Source organism: Toxotes jaculatrix, chromosome 3 (assembly GCF_017976425.1).
Source record: "Toxotes jaculatrix isolate fToxJac2 chromosome 3, fToxJac2.pri, whole genome shotgun sequence".
In the NCBI taxonomy this organism is placed as follows: Eukaryota; Metazoa; Chordata; class Actinopteri; family Toxotidae; genus Toxotes; species Toxotes jaculatrix.
This window is the reverse complement of record NC_054396.1, coordinates 20,129,318-20,152,891: the sequence shown is the minus strand read 5'-3', so window position 1 is coordinate 20,152,891 and position 23,574 is coordinate 20,129,318. Positions and strand designations below refer to the sequence as shown.

Genomic DNA, 23,574 nt, shown 5'->3' with positions numbered 1-23,574 from the left:
TTTGCTTTAGGAGTTTGTTTATTGCTGTAAATAAGTAGGTTTACTGACAAAGCCCTGTGTGTGGCTCACTGGGCTGTGAATAGAAGGTTGAGTGTGCTTGAAAGAGGGTGGTAATGATGAATTCTTCAAAGAAGACTTGACAGGGTGTTGAATGTTTGTTTGTTTGTTTGTTGGTTTGATTGGTTTGTTTTCAGTGATGCCCTGAAAGTTGATTTAGGTCAACTCCCATTATTTATTAATCCTCCAAAAAGATAAACCGACTGAGTGGCTCCACCAAGGAAAAAGAGACCCACTGTCTTCTTGTTAAGTGTCTCATGACATTGACAAATACTACTGTTTGCCTCAGGATCAGTGTGCAATAAAAATAAAAAAAAATAACCATACAAGCACATGTTATAATAACACACAAACACAACAAAGCAAAATTCGATACTATCAGAACCTGAGGAGACAACACATCTGTTTACTGTTTCAGTGGTAATGTTTGTAATGTGTATTAATATTGTAGCAGATTCACTCATGTTACTGTTGTAATTTTGAATTATAGCAGTGAGAAGCATTAGGAGTGTGTAGGGTAGAGTAACCCTATCACGGTATCTGCTGGCTAATTGACTCCCAAGCTATTTTTACACCCTCAACTATGTAACTCTCTTCACTCACACACACACACAGATACACAAAAATAAATTCACGTGTATTTCAAGATTCCAGATTATACTGTTTTAGTACATACAACATGAGCAGTAAAATGCAGCATGGCATTTCTTGAGGCTATGTGCAATAAAGAATAATGTATAGAAAAAGAATTTTAAAAATATGTATTAAAATAGGTTATTGAAAATTATTATCAGAAACAATACATTTATATGTATTATACGTATTGTATGGGGGAGTTCCTGAGTACAAAAAGCTGGAATAGCCCCTTCATTCTCCTACTAGATCTGGTTCTGCATCTTGTACAAGTCCTGACCCCAGTAGCTAGATTCATGTGCTTCACCCTATTCATCATTTCCATGACGACTCATTCCTGCATGGCTGCCAAGCTCTCAGGGTCCAAACAAAAGCAAGGAGCAATGAAACTTACAGCAGGCTCGCAGCCGAGGTTAAAAGAGTCAGAAGCTTCTAACACTCAATGGTTCAGCTTTTCTGCCTGGTAACAATGCTGAATCGCACTTTGGAAATGCCCCACTGGGAAACCAGACATCCATTCACCCAAAGGGACATTTACCATGGGCATTAGGAGATATTATAGATCTGTTACCAAGCTACACCAACATTTTTTAAGACATAGTTTGAGTTACTGGTGGTTTCAGTGTCTTTGATTATTTGTAGAGGAGTAGAAAGTGGTCCGGTCAGGAGCCAGCTGAACCACTTGTTCTGGTCATGCAACAGACAAAATCAGCATTTTAAAAGGCTGTTTGTGCTTATCCCAGTTGTTTTCAGCAGAAGTGATCAGCCCCTGGCTACAACAGCCCACAGAGCTTGACTGATTGCAAAGCTCATGTCTGTCAGAGCTTTCTCTCTTTCAAAAAGGTCACTTCCTCATTACACAGAGAGCACAGAGTTGCAAATAGACAAACAGATGACTGGTTAAACATCCAGGGACTACAGTATGTCTAAAACATTCAGCAGATGTGTTTTTAGCATACACACACACGAATACATAGTTCTTTGTACTCATGACTTCTCTGTCTGTATCCTTGTTATCATGTGCCTGTCTGTTACAGTAAGAAGCAGATTAAAACAGCCTTAAATTTCAAAGTTTTAAACATTCCTCAATCTTCTCAGGGTATGGCCCCCATTGCAGCTGGGCTCTGAAAACAATACGTCCCTTACTAGAATTGCTATGTCATCTTTCAAAATTAGTTTTCTTTGAAATGTAATACGATCATTTCTCCCTTCTTTGTTCTCCTGGCTTTCCAAGCATTAGAGTAGATAGTGGTGTTTCTTTATTACAGTTAGTGTCCTTTGCTGCACATTGTCTGCAGCTGAATTTTGATTTCGTTTAATGCTCTTCAGAGAAACAGAGGAAAATAACATCAAATTAAAAAAAGAAATAAAAAAGACAAACTTGATGCTCAAGTTGTTATTTAAATAGGAAGGGTTGTTCGATCCAGTATCATACTTTGGTTGTCTTTGGCACTGACCTCATTTATCTGCCTCACTGCCGTCGTCAGGGTCCAGATAACTACTGGTCCTTGGGGCCTCCAGGAATGCCACCATGTGACTATGTCCCTGTTTCAACTGGTCTGAAAGGTGAAGAGTGCATGTGTCTGCATGAACTGAGTGCAATCATGTGCTTATAGAAAGATTTAACGATGCATGATTATTATGATAAAATGTATTAAATCAATCAAATATGTTGAATTGAATTGAATTAAGAGCACTGAATCAAATTTCATTTCATTAAATATACCTGCAACATTTTAAGTTGATCTGATAAGTGGTTGTCATGGAGACCGACAGTCTCATTCTGTTTATAACACGGTGCCTGTATACAGCAGAAACTCCATTCATATTTCAAAAGGCTCAGCTCTGCACACTGACTATCTTGATGTGATAATGCTAGTATAAGTGTTTTTTAAGCTTGATTCACCCCTGTTGCATCTGTAGCTCAGCCAAAACATAACTCCAGTGAGTTTTCCTACAATCGGGTTCTCTGCTGTATTTTAATGTTTTAGCCTTGTGATATTTTATCAAATGATAACAATTAGTAAATTCATCAAATTTAATAATAGCTGCCACTGACTCCTTTAGATCATACAGTCCAACCCAGGCAACCCTGAGTCACACTGGACCACTCAATAATTCCACCCTGTGTAAATGTATTGACATTGACCACCAAGGACAAGCTGTTATTGCACCGGCTACTGCACAATTACTGCTGCCGAGAAAAAGATCACAAGAGACACATCTGATCTGGAAACACAGCAGCAGAGGATGACAAAAAAAAAATCCCCAGAGAACCCCAGAGAATTAAGACTTCCTGTCTCAGTTAAAGAAACTAAAAAGATAAGTGCACTGATAATTGATGGAAAGTCCTCCAGAGTTTGGCGCAGGTACAACACATGATTGTACTGTGGTTGTTAATTCCATGTGACTGCTTTGTCAGATTTATGGCAGTGTGAGTAGTTTCTCCACCAAGGACGCTCTTGTCTTTTTTTTTTTTTTTTTTTTTTGTATGCTTTTAAGGAAATACTACTAACTAACCGCAGTCTTTATTAGGTGCAACATACAGGGAACTCCACTGATAAGCTTTGCTTATTACTCTGAGTCTTTTTATGACTGTAGAAGTTTCCTCTTTGGCTTACTGATAAAAGAACAATGAAACTCTGGGTGCTAGCTGCAAAAATGATCCCCATTCTGACTCTGATCAGCGTCCTATGTTAAGTGATGGCTCCCAGTATGAAGACAACTTTTTGTGTGCTCCAATCTTCAAGTTTTGAAGGCCCTCTGCAGAGCGTTCAGCATGAAGCTGGAGAAATCAAATAATGTTGTGTTTGGGTCCGCAAGCAGCTTCTGAAAAGAGCTATGTGATTTGGTGATAATTATAAGCAAATTTTAAACCATTCATTATGTTTTTATTATTGGGAAATTAAAGCTCTATATATGTTGAATTATATGCTTAAATGTAGACAAATTTCACATTTTTTCATGGTCATGTGATCTGCTGTGCAATCACTTTCATAGTTGCAATAGGGATTAATTAATTGCAAGAGCAGCTGCCGATTGAAAATAAATTATTTTTCCTCTTTATTTAATACCAAATTCATGGTTCTTGCCATGAAACGTCTTGAAAATTATAACCACTTAGTTTCACAGTTCCATAAAACAGTGTAAAACCTGGTGGATCAGGATAATCAGTTAGCGAGCATAAGGACTTTGAAGTTTAGGGTCCTTGTTACTCACTCACGGACATGAACATAGACTGGCCGGGGTCCAGGCTCACCAGCTGGGAATTCCTCTCTCTCTCTTTGGCCTTTCATGCCCAATGTCCTTGGTTAGAAACACCCCCACAGACAGACAAGGTCATGTTAAAGATTAGGGCAAAAAACAGTGTCAAAACTGAAAAGGAGAACTAACTTTTAGTTCTTGTTCTTGTGTGATATAATCTCTTACAATTATTTGTAGCAGTAGTCACAACTGTGGTCAATACAGGTGGGTAAAATACTCCTTGATTTCTATAAAAGTTACTTTGAATAACAGTCTGTCTTTGTTATTATTCCTCATGGTGGTAGTAGTTGTAGTGGTATTTAATAACTTTCCTATTTGTTTGACATGTGCTGCCTGTTCCAATTTTAACTCTAATACATTCTGAGTCAGACAGCAGGAACGAGGATGTGTAAAGGTAAGGCTGCTATCTTCGTCAGTGAGGTTGTTGTACCAGATTGCTGGTAACATTTCAGTATTTATTCTAGAGCTTCCTTCTCAGACTTCTGCGGTTCATTTCCAGTCTGCTTCATGTTGGTGAACGAAAGAGTTTAGCAATTATCCACACGACAAGTTCCAACACTAGTCAAGACATTTCATCTGTTGCACAAAGGTAGTATAGGGGTGAAATACTCAGTTTTGTGTTAGATTGCATGTTTCCAGTGAGAGAGACAGCAAGAGCATTGTTATATTTACAGTGTGTGCATGTGCGTGACACAAACGGCTGATTAAAGGATAACAGCCACTGTGGCAGAAGATTGGATGAGGTCAGTCATTCCTTTTTCCTCCCTGCAGGCCAAGCAACACACCAGCCTTCCTTTTCTCATTGTAGGGCTACTGATAAAAAGCAGTTTCATTTAACAAATCTGTCACGCAACTAACACCACTGCAGCTTACCAAAATAAGAGGAGAGCAACATTATGAATGCATTAGTTTGATTTCACAATCAGTAAATAAATACTGAAAATGTCCTTTTAGGAGCATGGTACTGCTGCACAGTGTGGTTAACTTGTATGGTAATGAGAACTGCACTCTGTGTGAGTCATTTGATGATGTTCTGTGTGAGAAGGCATCACAAATTGCAGTACCATCATGACTTTATTCTTATGACCGCTCCTCCATGTTGCAAAGTCGTCTCTACGCCATGCAGGTAAAAGGGTATCAGGCAAATACTTGAAAAAGACACTAAACCTTTGAGCTCACAAATGAGGCTAAAGGTGGGGTTACATCAATTGGATAGTTGCCTTTTTGCATAATGACTTCATTTTATTACTTTGATTTTCATTTATCCCAAAGCAACTTACTGAATTTCCTTTTAAAGAACTGTATGTGTGAGGGCAATTATCTTACTTAACATTGTTCACGGTGCAATGTCAGATGTTCAGGCACAACAACAAGGATGTCAGTTCAGAAATTCAGTAATTGTTTTTCCTCCATCCCTTCACAGAAGTCATAACAAAGTCAAGAATACATTCTTCTTGGAAGAAGGCTATGAAAAAACATCAGCACACCCTTTAAATGCCGCTCCCACCATCTCTGCTATCAGTGTTCTTCATGGATCAGCTCGAGTTGTGGGAATGAGACACTGCTAAAACCAAAACATGATTTTTCCTACTCTAACTTCTATATTCACATGCAGTAATTCCTAATGTCAAAGTAGCAATCCTAATTCAGTTGTGCATATTTTACATTATTATACTTTCTTGCTAAAGAGAGCCAACCCATTTTTGACTGTACTTTGAAACTGATGCAAACATGTTTTGAAAAAGAAAAAAAATACTGTCTTTTTGGATCAAACATAGGAAAACTACCACAAAAAAAAAAAAACAAGAACAACAACAAAAAAAAAAAAACAGTGCTGTGAAATTAAACCCATCAGATTCACTTTTATCCTTACTTTTATCAGTACTCATGCCACACTTGGCATGTGTACTGATATTGCATAATAAGACACTTGCCATCTAACACAGTTCAAACCATGCATGACACAGGTAACAAACAGAAATGCCCTGGACACAGTAGGTACACCACACATGATAAGAAAGAGGATGATCCAATCTCCTCCCCACTGCTCTCAGTAAACCCTTAACACTGTTAGCTCAAAGTACAAAGCAACGAATGAAGCTCACCCTCTGATATTTTCCTGAATTTGGGAAATATTACATTTGCTTGATGTCAAACCATATCAACTTTATTGCCTTTGTTGCCCTTAGGCGTTTCCCCAGTGCAAGAATGTCTATCCACACCCTTCAAACAAAAAGCTCTGTTTTAACCTAGTTTGCATTTAAAAAAAAAAAACACTTTGTTACCTAACTTTAACAATACAAACTGTGTTTTGACTCTGCAGCTACAGTTATCCGAGGTCACGCACTGGGCAAGTATTACATAACTCTGTGCTGTGTGTCTGTAGGAAACACGTACCTACAGTGAATTCAGAAAGTATTCAGCCCCCTTGCTTTTTTCACATTTGGTTATGTTCCAGTCTTATTCTAAAATAATTTGAATTCATTTGTCCCTCATCAATCTACACTCAATACAATGAAATGACAAAGCAAAAAAAGAGTTTTAGAAAATTTGGCATAAGGCTGCAACAAATCAAAATGTGAAAAAAGTGAAGTGGTGTGAATACTTTGTGAATGCACTGTACATATTTTCAAATGTTCCTTTTCTTTTGTTCTAGACAACAATGCAGGCAAAGCAAGTTGTGACAGACAGCAGTGCAATGCTGCAGATCTGGGTACGCAATCACGAACAGTTAAGTGGCGCTATGAGTTTTCACATTTCCTCATTTGTTAGCCATAGGATTGTGTCACTTTTGTCTCTGAAAATAAACCTCCCTACTAGTCTAACATTGTCGTGATTGTAGCCTGACACACATACCTTCACGCTGTGGAACAATGGACAGAAATTCCCTCTGAGTTTGAGTTTGTGTGGGACTAAAAGAGCTGACAGCGTAAAGGCGTGCCTTTGAAAACTTGAGGAAGAAGGATGTTGTGGAATGTTTCTCTCACGCAACTTATCCATTATGTGAAAATCTAATGTTAGTTACAGAAAAGCTTTCAAACATTAGTGGCTTTATTCCAAAAGAAACCACCATGAGTCTGACTCAGATTTTTTGCTGTGGGACTTTAGACAACATACCTCACACCTAACATGCTGTCATCAGTAGACACTCACGGGACAGACATGGTTTCACACTAATCATTACAAAGTGAGATAAGTTGTTATGGTGAAAACCTTCTATTACCAGTCAAAAACATGACCTCAGCCTCACAGGGCTGTAGTTCAGACAACCTTGTGCACACAAGCATATAACAGTACACAAAACTGTAAAACAAACTTCCAAAAATGATGCAAAGGAGCAAACAATGACACCTCTTAGCGCCACAAAATTATATGGTTACTGGTGAAAGTTGACAGGAAGGGCGATAAGGTCACCTACAACCTACAAAAGGGTTGGAGCCCTTTGTAACTTTAAATAGCAGCTATAAACACATGGTTGCACTAATTTGCTGAGGGGCTAAAATTTGAAACTATCTCAGTCGTTTTATTTCTTAAGTCACTGGTTCTAGCTTCTCAAACGTAAAACTTTTGTGACCATTAGTCCATAAAAAGGTAAATCTGAATCTATCAACTTGGAGTCAGTGAATAATGATGGACATTGTTCTCTATTTTCTGACATTTGACACACTGGACAATCAGTTGTCTGCAAGACAAGGCCACAAGAAGGCAGGTGGAGGAGGTGCAAATTTCTGATTAAGAAAATTAAGTGGACCTTGGCAGTTGTCCTCTTTTTTGCATAAAGACTCAAACAGATGAAACATTTGACATTTCTCTTTTTTTAATGCTGAAAAGGAAACTGTGTCTGTGATTTTCAGTGAACTACTTTCCTTGAGCAATAAGCAATTGAACAGTGGCTTTGGGCACAGATACTTTGGACACAGTTTTCAGATAAATGACAAGGCCTGAATGTTTACTTTACAGGCTGGTAACCTTGGATAAAGAGCTGCTAAAGTGGGGAAACTTCTGATCTACTCTACTGTGTGTGTGTGTGTGTGTGAGAGAGAGAGAGAGAGAGAGAGAGAGAGAGAGAGAGAGAGAGAGAGAGAGAGAGAGAGAGAGAGAGAGAGAACCATCTGGGTGTGTTAGTAAATCACAGCCTCAGTTCTTCTACGGTTACTGATTATGAATCATTGGTTGTGGTTAAAAGGATTCCTGTTCATTCTTCTGTTCTTGTTCCTGCTCCTCCCTTTCGTTGTCTACTGGAAATGAGTGATTTAAATTTATCTTGAAATATGAACAGGGTTGCATTGAGTGGTCTTGTTTTGTACTGTAGTGTATAAAATTGTTTTCTCTGTAACGATTCACAAGGGAACATAAACCCGTGGCTCATGTGTACGGTGCTGAGTCTCTACTGTACTGTAATTAAAATAATTGTTGGGCTGGTATTGTTTTCTTATTGTTCATTATTATTGTTTATCATTATCATTTTATTTCTTACAGGAATTTAAACGATCAAAGCCACTACCTGTTTTTATTACAGTATGTTGATTAATTGTTGACACTCCTCCTATTCCTTTAATAGGAATTAACACCCTCAGGATGCAACAAACAGTGAATGTGAACATTGACTCACATGCAATATAGGTTGGAAATTAGTAAAAGGAAGTAAATATTTTTAAAAAGGAGATAAGAGTGCTAATAAAAAGCCTTATCTGACATCAGGGGGCCGAACAAGTTTTGTAAGTTTTGTAAATTCCTTTGCATACAACATCTGATAAAGACCTTACATGTACCTGAGGGAAATACAGAACTGATGGTATTTAAGTGCAGATTGTTTCTGTAAATACATCCTAAATCAGTGACACAGCTACATAGTGGGAACTTGACATGAAAACAGCCAAACAGCCTAATTGCAGCTAGTCATACTACACAAATATAAGGAGACTTATTTTAGTATTTGTGGTATGAACTGTTGGCTATGTGTCAGCACCTTAGAGCTGAAAAGGCCCACAAAGGATTTGATTAAAGAAAGGGTTTGTGTTGACTCTGAACTGGTCAACAGAGTGGGTTATTTTCTAGAATGATTTACCACTGAAAACCACACTTGAATTCTTTAATCAGTATTTGTCTATTCATTTTTTGTTTCCTCTTTCCACTCCACCTGTTAAATATTTGTAGCACTGTGTGCCAGGCCATGTCTTGCAAGGAAAACAATTACACTTCAGGTAAAATGGCCTGATCTGACCCATAGTCGATGAGGTAACCCACGTGTTTACTATGGTGACAACATGCTGTACATTTGATTAAGTGATACACAAGGCTGGATTACCAACCCAGCCAAGTGGGCAAGTGTCCCAGGGCCCTAGAATGATCCCAGCTTAAAGTGTTTCAACTGGTTTGTGCTAGGTTATTTTAGAATGTGGCCATGTGCACCACTAAAGCACAATATTAACTGACATGACAAGGGCCTTAGAGTGGTTGCTGTTTTAGCTGATCTTGGAGCCCTGCCTTGAGGAAGATCCCATGGACAAAATCTTCCTTATCTGAACTTTGTACTTATTATATATGCTGTGATTTCCTAAATTTATTAGCTAAATCAAATTACCCTACAGAAAATCTGGGGAATAGTTTCCACAGCATAAATACACACATTGCAAAAACAAAAATGGAAGGAATGAGGTTTTAACTGGGGCTCAGAAGCTCATTTTTGCCTCAGGCCTTTCTAGCATAGGCAATCTGGCCGTGGTGATGCAAGGTGTTAATGGAGATGTCAGCACTTAAGTGAGTACAAAAGCACAACAGCATGAAATAGTACAAGTATTTCAAATTTGTACTAGTGTACCGTCACAAGTAGATGTACATGCCACCCACTACTAGCAAACACACCCTATCTTCTTTTGGAAAGAATTAAGAATAATTAAGAATTACCCTGTTTATATTTAAGAAAGGGTCTTAATGACACAGCTTCAATATTTTTCTTTGGCAATGGCTACGCTACAAGAGATTTCAATTAATGCTACACTCCTGACACCTGGCGGTGACGGTACGTCACTACACTTTCAAATGACGCATGCAAAGTTTCACTCGATTATCTATATAGATTAATAGATTAATTAACCTGCTTTTTAGATGTATAATGTTTTTTTTGTTTTGTTTTGTTTTGTTTTACCATACATACTTGCAAATTATTATCACTGTAGCATCGATTGTTTGGTCGACACAAACGTTAAGGGCACAACTTTCCCTTTAAGAAGCTCAGCGCCCAATCGCGGCGCGTAAACTAAACTTTGTTGTTGTCAGCAGCTACCAGCTAGATGTAAGCTAACGTTAGCCGGCCGGTGAGCTAACAGGACGGTCTCGTTATTCTTATATCGTCGTTGTATTGAAGCTGAGCGCCGTTATATTTCGGTTGTAACGGTCAGAAAAGCAACAAGTCGCTCTCGCCGGGTGTTTGTCTGCAATATCAGGAAAGATGACTTCGGGACTGGTGAGTGTAGCTGCTGGGCCACGGAGCTAAAGTTCGTTTCTTGTTTGTCATGTTTTCACGTTGACTAGTTCAAGTGGGGAGAAAACAGCTATTTGTAGAAATTAATTATTTTTACTAAAATGTGGGGATTTTCTGTAGAGCATAAATCACCCTGGCCTTGGCTCAATGTGCAAGAAGGGATGACCTATAAATGGAGCTAATTTTACCTGTGTTGTCCTATGTACAGGTGGAATAACTTCCCCAGGTTAATCACCTCTGATTCTACTGAAGAGGCAATTTTAAAAACTGCTGAGCAGTTAATACAGTTGTCATAGAAATCAGTCCATTGTGATATGAAAAACTTTGTAAACTTTGTGTGGCAGTGTCAAAGTGAGTTACTATACTGCCACGTGTTTTCTCATATACGGGCTGTTATTAAAGGTTTAGTATATTATTTGCCTCTCAGATTTTTAATAATCCAGACACCCATGGCATGATTCTCAGCCATGTTTAAGATATGCAGTGTAGGGTGGAGGGAAATTTGTGAAAACTGGTATTTTGCTGAGTAGACTAGTGAAGTTGGAGTTGTTATGTTGAAATCGGGACTTTTAAAGTAAATGTTGGGTTATTTTTCGGAGCAGTTTTGTTTTAATGGAAACCTGATTCAAGCCTGGCATGTGTAGCTGACCACAGTTTAGGTCAACTATGTCCATTTTCTAAGCAGCGCTTTGCATTACAGAGAATCCTTTTTACTTAAGCGCTATATGAATATTTTTAGCGTTTTTCAGGTAATTCGATAATTAATCATCTGGTTTAGGTCTGCAACTGACGGCTATTTTCATTACCAATTAACCTGCTGATTTATTTGATCGATTAACTGGTTCTTTTGTCAATAATGTGCTCGGAAATACTGAAACATGCCCATTAATTTCTCACAGACCAAGGTGACTTGTATTCAAATGTTTTATTTTTCCTGATAGCCCAGATAACATCCAGTTGTACTAATTCGGTTATTTTGTGGTCTGATTTTTATTGCTCTGGAAAATGAAATGAACGTGGAACCAACTTCGTTAAGACGACAGTTATGTTTATTTATATAAATCTAGAATATAAAAACACAAAAGCGATTTAGGAAAAAGTACAAAGCTTTGCTAAAAACAAGATATTTCTCCTGCACAATATACAATCCATCACAATTTTCCTAAAGTCCTTTACATTTCATCATGTTAACTCTCGACGCCATATTTGTCAAAGTGCCTGATGATAACGCCTAGCTCCAGCTCCACAGTCCCCATGGCTTCGGTGTGCAACCTGTATCTGTCCGCCCCGCTGTAGATGAGGTCCGGGCTGCGGAGCTGGGGTCCTCCGCCGACAAACATTTGCGCCAACTGCTCTTGCCAGGAACCGAGCGGCCTCCAGGTCACACAGCTTATTCGGTGATGTCCGGGGCTAGACGGGACGTGGCAGTACCCGTATCCGTACAACTGACAGCGTCCGAAAGAGTCCTGGTGCCACACTTGGAGGTGAAGCTTCGGCCAGCCTTGAAGTCCCTTGGTCGCGTAGTGCAGATCAATCGGGTGACACCAGTACGACATGTCTCCAATTTGGGGTATATCCACCTGGGTCTGACCCTCCTTCAGCCCGGACAGAAGACGCCATGCTCCTCCCGTGTGAACTCCCCATTTGCAAAATAGGCTGTTTTGCGGGAAACCACTGGCTCCGACGATCTGGCCGATAATATGCAGCTCTGCCATGTTATAAATGTCCCCTTAGACAAAAACATCCAGCACCTAAAGTCCGTTTTCCCCCCCCCGAGTTCGACGGCTAGTTTAACGGCTAGCTGTGATTAGCACCACAGCTCGGATCTCCTTGGTAACTCATCCTGCTGTTCTATAGTGATTTTCTGTCCTGAGTTTGGGTTCTCAGGCATCACTTCCTGTCAGGCTGTTTCCACATGCTGCATTAAAAAAAAAAAAAAGATTTTAAAGACCCAACGTCCAGCTTGTGCCACATTAGTTTTTTTTCCTCAATAAAATATCTGAAAAATAATCAGTTTGCCTGATGGAGTTTGTTGGTGGTTGCTTATATTCGGAACCAGTGCCTGTCAGGTTAGATGCAGGGTATTAATTCCTCCCGTTTACCCTTGTCCTTGTTTGGCATCGTTTATCATAGAGCACCTGTGGACGCGAGACAAAATGTTTAATCACTACATGTTAATTTCTCATAATCAAACACTGAAATTTACTGAATTCAGCTTCACCGCTCTCCTCAAATTGAATGTTAATTTGTTGGTTTCCCTTAAGTGTAAACAGCTTTTGGAGTCTACGAACAAGTACACTGCGAAACAGCGCCACTCCGTGGCAGTTTGCTATACATTATTATGCAAAAGTTTGACGATCTGTGAGCAAATTACACGACAGTGCAACTTTTATTTCATGAACTTAGAACATATTTCCAAAAATTAAAAAGTAATTGTGGAATATAATAACGTTTGGTCAGCTTACTAAGTCTGTGCTAAATAACCCCCTTTTGGCAGATATTGTCTGGGGCTGGTTTCATGAATTAGTTAAAAATATTGTGAAACTGTTCTCCAGAAGATTGGAGGCAGTCATGACATAGCATACTAATATCCATGATTTTGGAATGAGATGTTTAACAGTCAATGGGCAGTTTTCACAGCAGGCATTTTGACGAGAAAGATGTTAGATGCAAATAACTATAACTCTGTTCTGTTCAAGTGTTCCAGTAAGCTTTAACAGGGTGACAGTGAAACAGCATGAACAATACCACCATCCTGGAAATGAAACGGTCAATGGAATTCATCTATCGAGAATTTTATTATTTACAGCTGTTTTTTCCTGCTGTGACATGTCAAAATGCCTTCAATGAAAAAGGCCTGTATTTGAGTGAACACATGCTTTGTTCAGCCATCCCACTACTGTTGGCTACATGATCTGTGTAGCTGGATTCTTTGATTTTATGACAGTTTTCAGTATGTTTATTTTATTAGTGTCACTGCATTACTTGTTGACAAGCTATATTGAAAACGGAGTGTAGATAGCTGTACAATCTCTTAACTCATTCCAGAGACTCTCATCAGTTTTTGGCAATTAATGACAATTATGGGGTTGTTTGCTTATGTTGAAAGGCTGTTGTCAATCATATCACACACCCACACAGTCTAGATGAAGCATATTTGCAGTTTTAATCGGGGTGATTTTTTTTTTTGTAACCAATCGTAAAACACGTAGGATTTGAAACGTAGTGTTCTCTGGCTTTAATATGTCTGTGCTTCAAACAGTCTCTCTTTCTCTTTGTCCATGTAGTCTGATCCAACCCTAGAGAGACATTTCAAGGGTCACAGGGACACTGTGACAAGTGTGGACTTCAGCAGCAACATGAAACAGATTGGTAACTACTAATGCTTTTTTTCCTCTGCCTATGGCATCTGCATCGCTGGTGTTTTTGTTTTATTTTGTATAATTTTCTTTAATGGCACGCTTTCTGTGGTCATATATGATGTGTACAGATTAGTTCACAGAACACACTGTCTCCTCCTCCAACAGCCACAGGCTCCATGGACTCCTGTGTGATGATTTGGAACATGAAACCTCAGATGCGAGCGTATCGCTTTGATGGGCACAAAGATGCTGTCATGTCTGTTGAGTTTTCTCCCTCTGGCCACCTGGTGGCCTCCGCCTCCAGGGATAAGACTGTTCGTCTTTGGGTGCCCAGCATGTAAGTTCTGTCTATTAGTTAAAAAGCTACCACAAAGAACAACGATGCTGACTCAAAAACGCAACAAAACAAGGTAGTTTTGCTGAATACAGTCTTAAACTTTAGTGTTTTATTGGTGTTTGTGTGTGCAGGAAGGCTGAGTCAACAGTTTTCAGGGCTCACACGGCTACCGTGCGCAGCATTAACTTTTCTGGTGACGGACAGACTCTGGTCACAGCCTCGGACGACAAAACCATCAAGGTGTGGACAGTCCACAGGCAGAAGTTTCTCTTCTCTCTTAACCAACACATCAACTGGGTCCGCTGTGCTAAGTACGATGTGCAACCATACAGACATACACAAACATTCTGTTTTCACAAACAGATATCAATTGCTGCTGCAGATATTTTGACCTATTCTTTGTTGTATTTGCCTATACTGTACAAAGATACTATAGATTTCCGAAGTGTTTGACAACTTAAATGAATACATGTCATTAATAAAACTGTAGCTGGATATAGCTCATGGCCATTTTTGACAATGCAAATTTGATTTACAAAAATATATTTCTTGCAGGTTTTCTCCAGATGACCGTTTGATTGTGTCGTCAAGTGACGATAAGACTATAAAGCTGTGGGACAAGAACAGCAGAGAGTGTATTCATTCTTTCTATGAACACGCTGGGTGAGCACTTGAGACCAGATGAATTCATTTTTAAGTGTGTATATTTCTGTGGGAGAAAGAAATGCAGTAACCAGAAGAGACCGAACAGAATTCATACTCAGTCTTTGTTATTTCTTCTGGTATTTTTGTAAGTAAGTATAGGATTTATAGCATTATGTGCTGTAGGTAATGTTTTTGGTGTGGTGAACGATGAGCAATATGAATAATTTTAGATGATTTCATTGTAGTTGCTTTTTGGTAATTGTGGCAGGACTTGTAATGTAGCAGATAAGGTCAGAAAATAGATGTCCATTTGCCCTTATGTTTCAGCAACAAACACAGAAAAAAGGTGACAGGTCCCATAATCGTGTCCTTTTGTTAAAGTGACCACAGCACTAAACACCTACTCACTCTTTAAAAGCTTCTCCTAAAGCATCAACTAAAAGCCTCCAATGTAGACTGTTATTGATATTTAATTAAGTTGGGTAAAAAAAATATTCCATTCAAAAATTTCTGTTTTGTGTTCCCCAGTAATATTTTAGAAATAAGGTTTTCTTCTTTCTCCCAAGTTATGCAAACCATGTGGACTTCCATCCCAGTGGAACTTGCATTGCTGCTGCCAGTACTGACAACTCTGTCAAGGTGTGGGACATCCGATCCCATAAGATGCTACAACACTACCAAGGTAAAGACCCCTCAAAAAACGTATAAGGCAGTATTTAGTTTGCAGTGAATCATCTGCTACAGCAAAACCACAATTTCCATTCAGTCATTGCACATTTGATGCTTTAATGCAAAGTTATAATTTGCTTTAATAAATGAAAACCACATCAGCCTTGAAGACTTGCATTTGCTATTTTTTTTTTTTGCTTCAAGGCTCTCAGTTTAGCCAGTCCTGATGCTTTGTACCTAATGTAGTAATGAACATTTCACATGTAAACAACACAAGTGGGTTGTACAAACTTATAATATCACCTTTAAACTCCATGAAAAATACACCTGATGTTTACAACGAAAAACTGAAATAACAGCAAGATAAAATTAAGCTTTAAAGCTTGTGAAGCTTGTGATTAAAGTGGCAATCAAGATTCATGATTTCATGCATATTCAATAAAGCAAATGTTGGTGCCTTTTTGTTAGTCTGCTACTCAGTCTGATTGTTGTAATGAGCACTCTTAAACAGATTTAAGTTGTGAGATCTAATAATGGATAATCACATCTGTCTGAAGAGATTGAGTATGAAGATAAAAGCTTTTCCTCTCGTCTCCTCTGCCCTCCTCTTCTCTCCTGTAGTTAATTACACCTGAAGTGTTAAATTGTGGTTGAAATGCGGCGTGGTTATTGTGAGATACCCATGGAAATGATTAGTAAGCACAAACAATAGCAGGTATATGTGGGTAGTGTAAGGTTTAAACCTCCTTATTAGAAAAGCCTTTAAATTTTGCAACTTCAAGGGATCATGTGTGAAGTCAGTGTTGTACAGTATGTTTTGTTGTCTTTTAGCTGTCTTAGCCTGCGGTGGTTAATTCAGCTGGTTTTGTGTTTATTGGGGTGTTTACCTTTCTCTGTATCCTTGCATGAACCTAAGCCATACCTCAGTTGCAGCTTTTCAGGATCTGTTTGCAGCTAGACATACCAGTATGCCTTATATGTGTTATAGCATGTTGCAGCCAGCAGAGGGACCATGTCGCTTGTTCAGTGTCTCCAACTGCCCTCATTTGGTCTCCATCAAGAACCCATTCACCACATGTTAGAATAATTTAAAGCTTGGGGAAGTTCTGATTACTCGCTATAGGCTAACACCTGACGTAATGATATGTGCTAATGTAAACCTGGTGGTAATCCATTCTTAAGTTACACAGCAACTGGGGCAGTGTGATGTGTAGAAGTGGGACTGAGGTAACTGTATTAGCAAACATCTGGCCCGCTGAAGTGTCCTTGGGCAAGATATTTTTGAGTTTTGGACTGTTGCTGCATTCATGTTTTATAGACCAAACTATTAATCAAGAAGATAACTAGCAGATGAACTGATAATGATGAAATCATTAGATGCAGGCTTAGTCATAGGTATAGTTATAATCATTGTTATTGTCATTATTTTATCATAATGTTTAATGAATCCATGTTATTTTACAGGCAGAAAACTGTGTAAATCTTCAAAACACAATCGAGTTTGATGTGCTTTTACAACTTCTTGTCTTAAATTGCAGAACAATACACTTCAGTCAGTTGTAAGCTGTATGTGTGTGTGTGTGTGTGTGTGTGTGTGTGTATTTTCCAGTCCACAGTGGTGTGGTGAACAGTTTGTCTTTCCACTTGGCGGGTAATTTCCTCATCACTGCATCCAGTGATTCCACCATGAAGATACTGGACCTTGTAGAGGGCAAGCTACTGTATACACTGCATGGACATCAGGTAGACACACACACACACACACACAAACACACACACACACACACAAACCTTTTAGATGTCCTACAGGCCTAACTGTGCAGTTTACCCAGTCATGATAGTTCATGTCTGTAGTCTGCTCTGCTGTTCCTGTGTGTGTGTGTGTGTGTATGTGTGTGTATGTATGTATGTATGTGTGTGTGTGTGTGTGTGTGTGTGTGTGTGTGTGTGTGTGTGTGTGTGTGTGTGTGTGTGTGTGTGTGTGTGTGTGGACAGTTTGGTGTCGACAGCGATGTGAGAGTGTTTGACATCTCCTTTGTGCATGTTTGATTCTCTGAAGTGTGTATGTGTGCTAGTGTGTGCGCGTTTGAAGCGTTTTTTTTTGTATGTGGTGTATTTTAGTACTTGCCAGGCGAGCGGGCAGCCCACTCATGATGACTCATCTCAGGGCTGTTGGAAGGAAACAGAACTGTGTTTCTGCCTCCGTTCCTCTGGATTCTCTTCTCTTCTTCTTCTCTTCATCCTCCTCTCTGTTTCCGTCCTGTCCTTTTTCTCTGACTTTAACACACACCCCTCTGCGTCCTCATATGTTCTAGGGGTGTTTTAGTGTTGCCACCATAATTTTACCCTTTTTATTTGCTCCTACATCCTCTCTTACTCCTGCTTCTGATGGACTCACATTTTGGCCGGCTGGACTAGCTGGCCGGACGGCTCACTGACTGTATCAGTTTGTTTGAACAGCTGATGAACTGGCTTGCTGGCTGGTTGAGGAAATCAGTGGCTTGCCAGTACCACATGTGGTCCGTCTGTTTATCTGTCCCTCTGTACACGTTGCCTGTCTCATTCTTGTTCAGTGTTTTTTGTCTGTGTCACCTGTGCTTCTCTTTGTCAAGATAAAAAAAAGCTATTTTCCCTTTCTCTCTTCACACCTTGAAATTTGTCATCAATGTGTCTCCATTTCTGTTGTTGTTCTTTTTGGCTCAGCGGCGACTCCACCGATCTGTTGGTGCTGGGAGTGCACAGGGTGTTAATTGTCTTCAATTGCTTAGCTAGAGATGGGAGAGACCCCCATCTGTTTGGTGTGGGTATGTGGGTTTATGTGTGTTTATGTGTCTCCTTCTATATATGTAATGTATGTGAAAACACATCAGGGCTCTGAGGGAGTGTTTTGCTGTTGGATCTGACAAATGTGTTGTTTACATAGCCTCAGGAGAACCTTACCTGGCTGTCATAGAATCATGTTAATTTGGCTTAATCTGTCTCTCTGCTCCCCTGTCTATTAATTTACTTTCACAGTGTGATTCAAAACTTTTATGAAGTAAGTCTTCTGCTTAATACATTAGTATACCTTAGCTTTTAAAGACCCTATGAAAAAGTTCAGATGCTTCTGTTTTTCCTCGGCTTTATATGCTCCCGCTTGTAGATTCTTATAAGGCGGGCAATAAGGGCAGGTTTTACGTGATTTTAGAAATTAGCCATTGCAAAATAAAATAGACTTTGAGAGCGTTTATTCAGCTACATGTTTTGGAGTTAATGTCCCTGTGGATGCTTAGAAGCACTATGGAAAAATGATTTTAATAGTGGGCTCGGTTTGTGTCTCATTCACTTGCACTACATACGCACAGATGTGTGTGTGTGCATTCATCTCTGTATATCTTTTTTTGAGTGAGGAAGATACACACAGTGTGTCATGGTGTGAAACAGTGAATGTGGACACAGGGTACCTTTAAGAAAACTGGACAGTGTACCAAGATGGTGTCCATTCATTCCACTGAATTTTGCTCCACTATTCAGGCTTTTTCTGAATAGTGGATGATAATGAAATATATGGCTTGTCATAACTTTTACATTTAAATTGGATGTGTCTTTTGGTAGTGTATGTGGAACAAGTCATTCTGAGGAAGAGCAGACATGATTTCATACCTGGAGTCAGTCTATGTAGTGTTTGTGTGTGTGACTGTTTGTCAGCGCACACAGGTGTTGGTGATGTTGGTGATTTGTTGTTGCAAGCTTACGCTCACATATAAACTTTCAACACACATTGCTGGTACTCATGCAAGTTAAAGGAGAAATGTAGACCTGCGGGTTTTACAAGGGCAGAGTTTTACTGTAAACATCTGAAAATCTGTGATCAGATTTTATTGGTTGGACTGATGTTGTTGAGCGCAATATGTGTTTACAGCAGGAGAAAAGGGCAGAACTTTGATGAAGAACTACACAAAATGCATGTTTTGAGACCTAAGGCCATATGTGTAATGAGGCACTTTAGCTACATAGTTTGAAAATATCTGTTTTTCAGACTGTCAAAACAAAACATATTCAATTTACAGTGAAATATCACCATTAAGAGTAGTAAATTCTCACAAATACAGATTATAATGATTAATGGATTTATAGAGTGATCAATCAATCAATCAGCTGATTGTCTCATTTATCCTCAGTAGTTGTTCTCATAAGTAAACTTAAGTACTAGAATAGAGTATGGAGTATGGCCCATTCAGTGTACCAGAGTGATACTGGTGCTCTTTGTTATTGTTCTGGATATCGCCTTTCTAAACTGCAACTGGAGACCTTTGTGGAAATTTGAATTATTATTTTAGAAACATTGCAGAACTGCATCATTACAGCATCATAGCAACATGGACCAAGACACAGTATTTCATGCATTTTCCTGTCTTAAGTTTATGGTGAGCGCCATGTGGGGCCTGTCTGGTTTCTGTAATCCCTATTCATTTATCAGTACATGAAATGTGCCAGTTAGGTTCATTGCCCTGTCAGACTCCCTCTGCGTGTGTGTGTGTGTATATCTGTGTGTGTGTGTCTGGCCATGGCGAGTGCCAGCCTGGCAGCAGGCATTAGTCAGAGCAGAGACAGAACATGCTGTCTGTCAGGCCGGCGCGTTGCCATAGTGACACTGTCTGCTTCTCTCAGGTGCTTCTGGGAAACCATTCCTCACCCAAACCAGCCTGTCTGGGTGCCAGCTACAGGACACAGCTCCTTTTTCCTTCCCAGCAGCGTCCCTGTCCGTTTCTTTCCCCTTCTTTTGTCTGCACTCGCCATCATCTTCTCTTTGAACACAGTCAGAGGGCTCAGGCTGTAACCGTTTACCCTGTTTTGCATTGTGAGCTTGTTGAAAAAAATAAAAAAGAGAGCGTGATTTCTGAGTTTTTAAATCTGGATCCTGTCTGCGCCGCAGGTTCAAGCGCACATATTCAACCACACACGCGCGCATGGCACGCCAAACTCCTGACATCCCCAGGTGATCCTTTTTGGCTCTGACCATGTGTGACCTCACCCCACCTGAGTCTCTGCTTTCTGTTATTGATTGCTCTGCTACAGCCCCACACACCCACCCTCCTCCTACACATATACACACCCACACACGCAAAACATTTGGGAGCTTTTGTAGGAGTTTCAAATGGTTTTTATTTAGTTTTTGTCTTTTGACAAAAAATTTTAGCCAACGTTTTAGTTTTAGTCAAAATTTAGTCACTTCATTTTTGTTAGTTTAAGTTAAGTTTTACTCAACAAAAACTAAAGTAGTAGTAGTAGTTTAGTCTAGTTTTTGTCAGTGACAGTGTCAGTCACATTTTCATTACACGTTTTAATTTTTTATGTCTTAAATTAATTTTGAGGCTGTAGCTCTCGCTATCTTTCTGTACAGTTACCATGGTTACACGTGTCTCTCGCAAGGTGTCCATGTCGCTATGCTCTGCAGCAGTGCAGACTGACTCACCTCAGTAAATCCAGTTAGCGTTTCCAAACTGTCTGTTTGAACAGAACCGCTCTCACTAATTTAATCTGGTACAGCCGTTCCTGCTAACCTCGCATTAATGCAGCTACCTGTGCTGTTCACTGCAGAGCAGTGAGTCATTCAGAAGCTGGATTCACTCACATTCACATTCATTTTCTGGGTTTCGTTTGAGAGGAGAATCTGTATCGTCAGATAACATCAATACTGTGATCTTAGTATAGCGAACATCCAGAGGACGATTTAGATGGATCGCCGACATTAATCCTGAAATTTACTCACTCCTCCTGATAGCAACACTAAAGCTAGCTGACTGAAAGTAACGTTAATGTTACCTCCACATCCACAGCACTTGATAATTACATTAGCTTATCATTTCATTTTTGTTTCAGCTGTTTTGTTGCTGCCTCTTGTTTAATTCTTAGTGGATTATAGATGAATTTAGTCCATAATTCAGTTTGTTCCAAGAACATGTAAGTGTTTCCTAGATCCACAAACACAAAAAACCCTCACTTAATCTTCTGCAGGCCTTGTTTTGTCAATGTATGTTATATATGACTTCTGAAGCGAGTGTGTTTGTAATACTAAGTTTTATTTTTGTGTTCTGTATTTTGTTAAATTATGTACTCTTTGCTTTCTTGTATGTTTTACCTTAACACCTGCTTTCACTCATCAGTTAGACATTTCGTTTTGCCCCGCATCATGAGATTTGCTCTAGCATAGATCTGGCCATGCTTCTTGTATTTTTGTTCCTTGGGATTTGTTGACTGTGTTTGGGAACACAGTAGTTTGCACCGACAATGACGTCGCTTCTCTTTTCAAGCTGAACAGCTTACAGCTGTGAAACAAGTGTTTCAAGATGCTTGTCTTTGTAAGAAAGATAATGCAGAATTGGGATATCATTTCAAATGTTTTATCACCTCTATTCTACATCTCTCTGTTTCTCTTTCCCTCTCTCCAGGGTCCAGTGACCTGTGTGGCCTTCTCCAGGACAGGAGAGTACTTTGCATCTGGAGGCTCTGATGAGCAGGTGATGACTGATGTTTTTGTTTTTGTTTTGTTTTGTTTTTTTCCCCCAACTGATCCTAAAATGTTGAACGAGATATAACTAGATTGATCAGCTTGCTTGGTTCTTGGTTGCCAAAGGTCCATATCATGTCCCTTCCTCCTACTGATAGTGTATATTTACATCATTTGAAAAGGAATTAAGAACTTGTATTTATGTAGCACATTTCATTCCTTGTTTTAGAATAAACAACTGTTTCTATTCACCCTACAGGTAATGGTGTGGAAGAGCAACTTTGATTGCAGTGAGTGTGGTGACACTGTTAGGCCACAACACAAAACTACTTCCAGCATTCAGGCACCACCAGCCAGCTCCACGGCTCACGTCCCCTTTGACTCGCACCCGTCTGTGCTCCGCAGCCAGGTAAGTTCATACAGCTGCCGACAAACACAGTGAACTGACAGCATACATACTTTCATGTCCCGTTTTGATCTAGCATTTCATGCGTCCCTTTTTCTCTTTTACACAAATTAATTTTTATGCTGAACACCAACACACCAGTCTGTGTACGACCATTTCTGTAACTTTCCATCGCCAATGACCCGACAATCACACACACTTCACTCTTTGACTGGTCAGCTGTGCGGAGGTGAATACGGAGTCAAAGATCTGAACGTCTCTCCCTGGTTCTCTTTTTTTCCATTTGTTACAAAACTGCTTGTGGCACTTTTCATGTTAACTACGAAGTGCAACACTATGAATGCCTTCCAGGAGGGGCCTGTCTGAAAATGTGTGCCTGTACTCCTGTTTTTAAAAGATGTCTTGCCTACCTGCTCTCTAAGATGGCTGGCTGGCTTTCATGCTGCCTTCCTGCCGTTTGCATCTGGAATAAACACTTTTGATTTCTGATGTGTTGGACAACATGTCTAGCGAACTGGTTCAGAGAGAAGCCACCAGGATGCCCCATATTTCAGCTGATTTAGCTTTTTGTTTTTTTCCCCCCAAATGTTCAAGGCTGAATTTTCTGATTTTAGGGCCAAGGATTTCCATTAATGTAGCACTTAAACCTGCTGAGGCCAGACACTTCAGTGTATGTCTACAATAACAAAACAGTTAGGAGGAAATGAACAACATACTGATAATTTCACTATTCTTAAGAACATTTCTAATAGTGGAGTTATAATGTTAAATTTGTCCTGAATGTGGCTCAAGCAAAACTCTCACGAGGACTCCAAAATGTTGTTAAAGGGTCATTTCATTGTTTGGTCGATATGGTATGTACACACACAGATATGTTTACAGTATGTGCATAAGTGCTCACATTAGCACTAAAGAGACTAATTGAAACCAGTATGTTCACACATTTGCATGCCTGTGTGCCAAGTGGCTCAAAAATAAACATAAAGAGACACATACACAGATGCCCCTCAGTGTTTCATGCTGCCAGTGTGGCTGGCTTACTTCCTCCACGCATATCCTTCCTTTGAAGTCTGCCGTGTAGCCCAAAGCTACATTCATATCTCACATGCAGGGCAAGAAATACCTACTTTATTCCCACATCTACACTTTGATATAGAGGAAGTTTTTTATTTTTTTTTTTTACCATCTTTCTGACCACATGAAATAAATGAAATATTAATGTGGTCA

At 39.5% G+C, this 23,574-nt stretch overlaps 2 protein-coding genes across 2 annotated transcripts in view; one reads left to right on the top strand and one right to left on the bottom strand.

The window, feature by feature from the left end:
- The first annotated feature begins 10,239 nt into the window (after positions 1-10,239).
- poc1a (POC1 centriolar protein A) overlaps positions 10,240-23,574 on the top strand; it is a 37,849-nt gene continuing 24,514 nt past the window's right edge. Inside the window, exons 1-9 of the mRNA XM_041035085.1 lie at positions 10,240-10,420; positions 13,726-13,810; positions 13,966-14,137; positions 14,269-14,448; positions 14,693-14,800; positions 15,349-15,464; positions 17,061-17,194; positions 21,883-21,951; positions 22,201-22,350. Coding sequence (XP_040891019.1) covers positions 10,406-10,420; positions 13,726-13,810; positions 13,966-14,137; positions 14,269-14,448; positions 14,693-14,800; positions 15,349-15,464; positions 17,061-17,194; positions 21,883-21,951; positions 22,201-22,350 — 1,029 coding nt within the window. The 5' untranslated portion in view covers positions 10,240-10,405. The remainder of the gene's footprint in view (positions 10,421-13,725; positions 13,811-13,965; positions 14,138-14,268; positions 14,449-14,692; positions 14,801-15,348; positions 15,465-17,060; positions 17,195-21,882; positions 21,952-22,200; positions 22,351-23,574) is intronic.
- On the bottom strand, positions 11,466-12,279 carry b9d2 (B9 domain containing 2). Its single transcript, XM_041035086.1, has one exon. It carries the CDS (start codon positions 12,151-12,153, stop codon positions 11,626-11,628), a length of 528 nt encoding a protein of 175 aa, XP_040891020.1. The 5' UTR covers positions 12,154-12,279; the 3' UTR covers positions 11,466-11,625.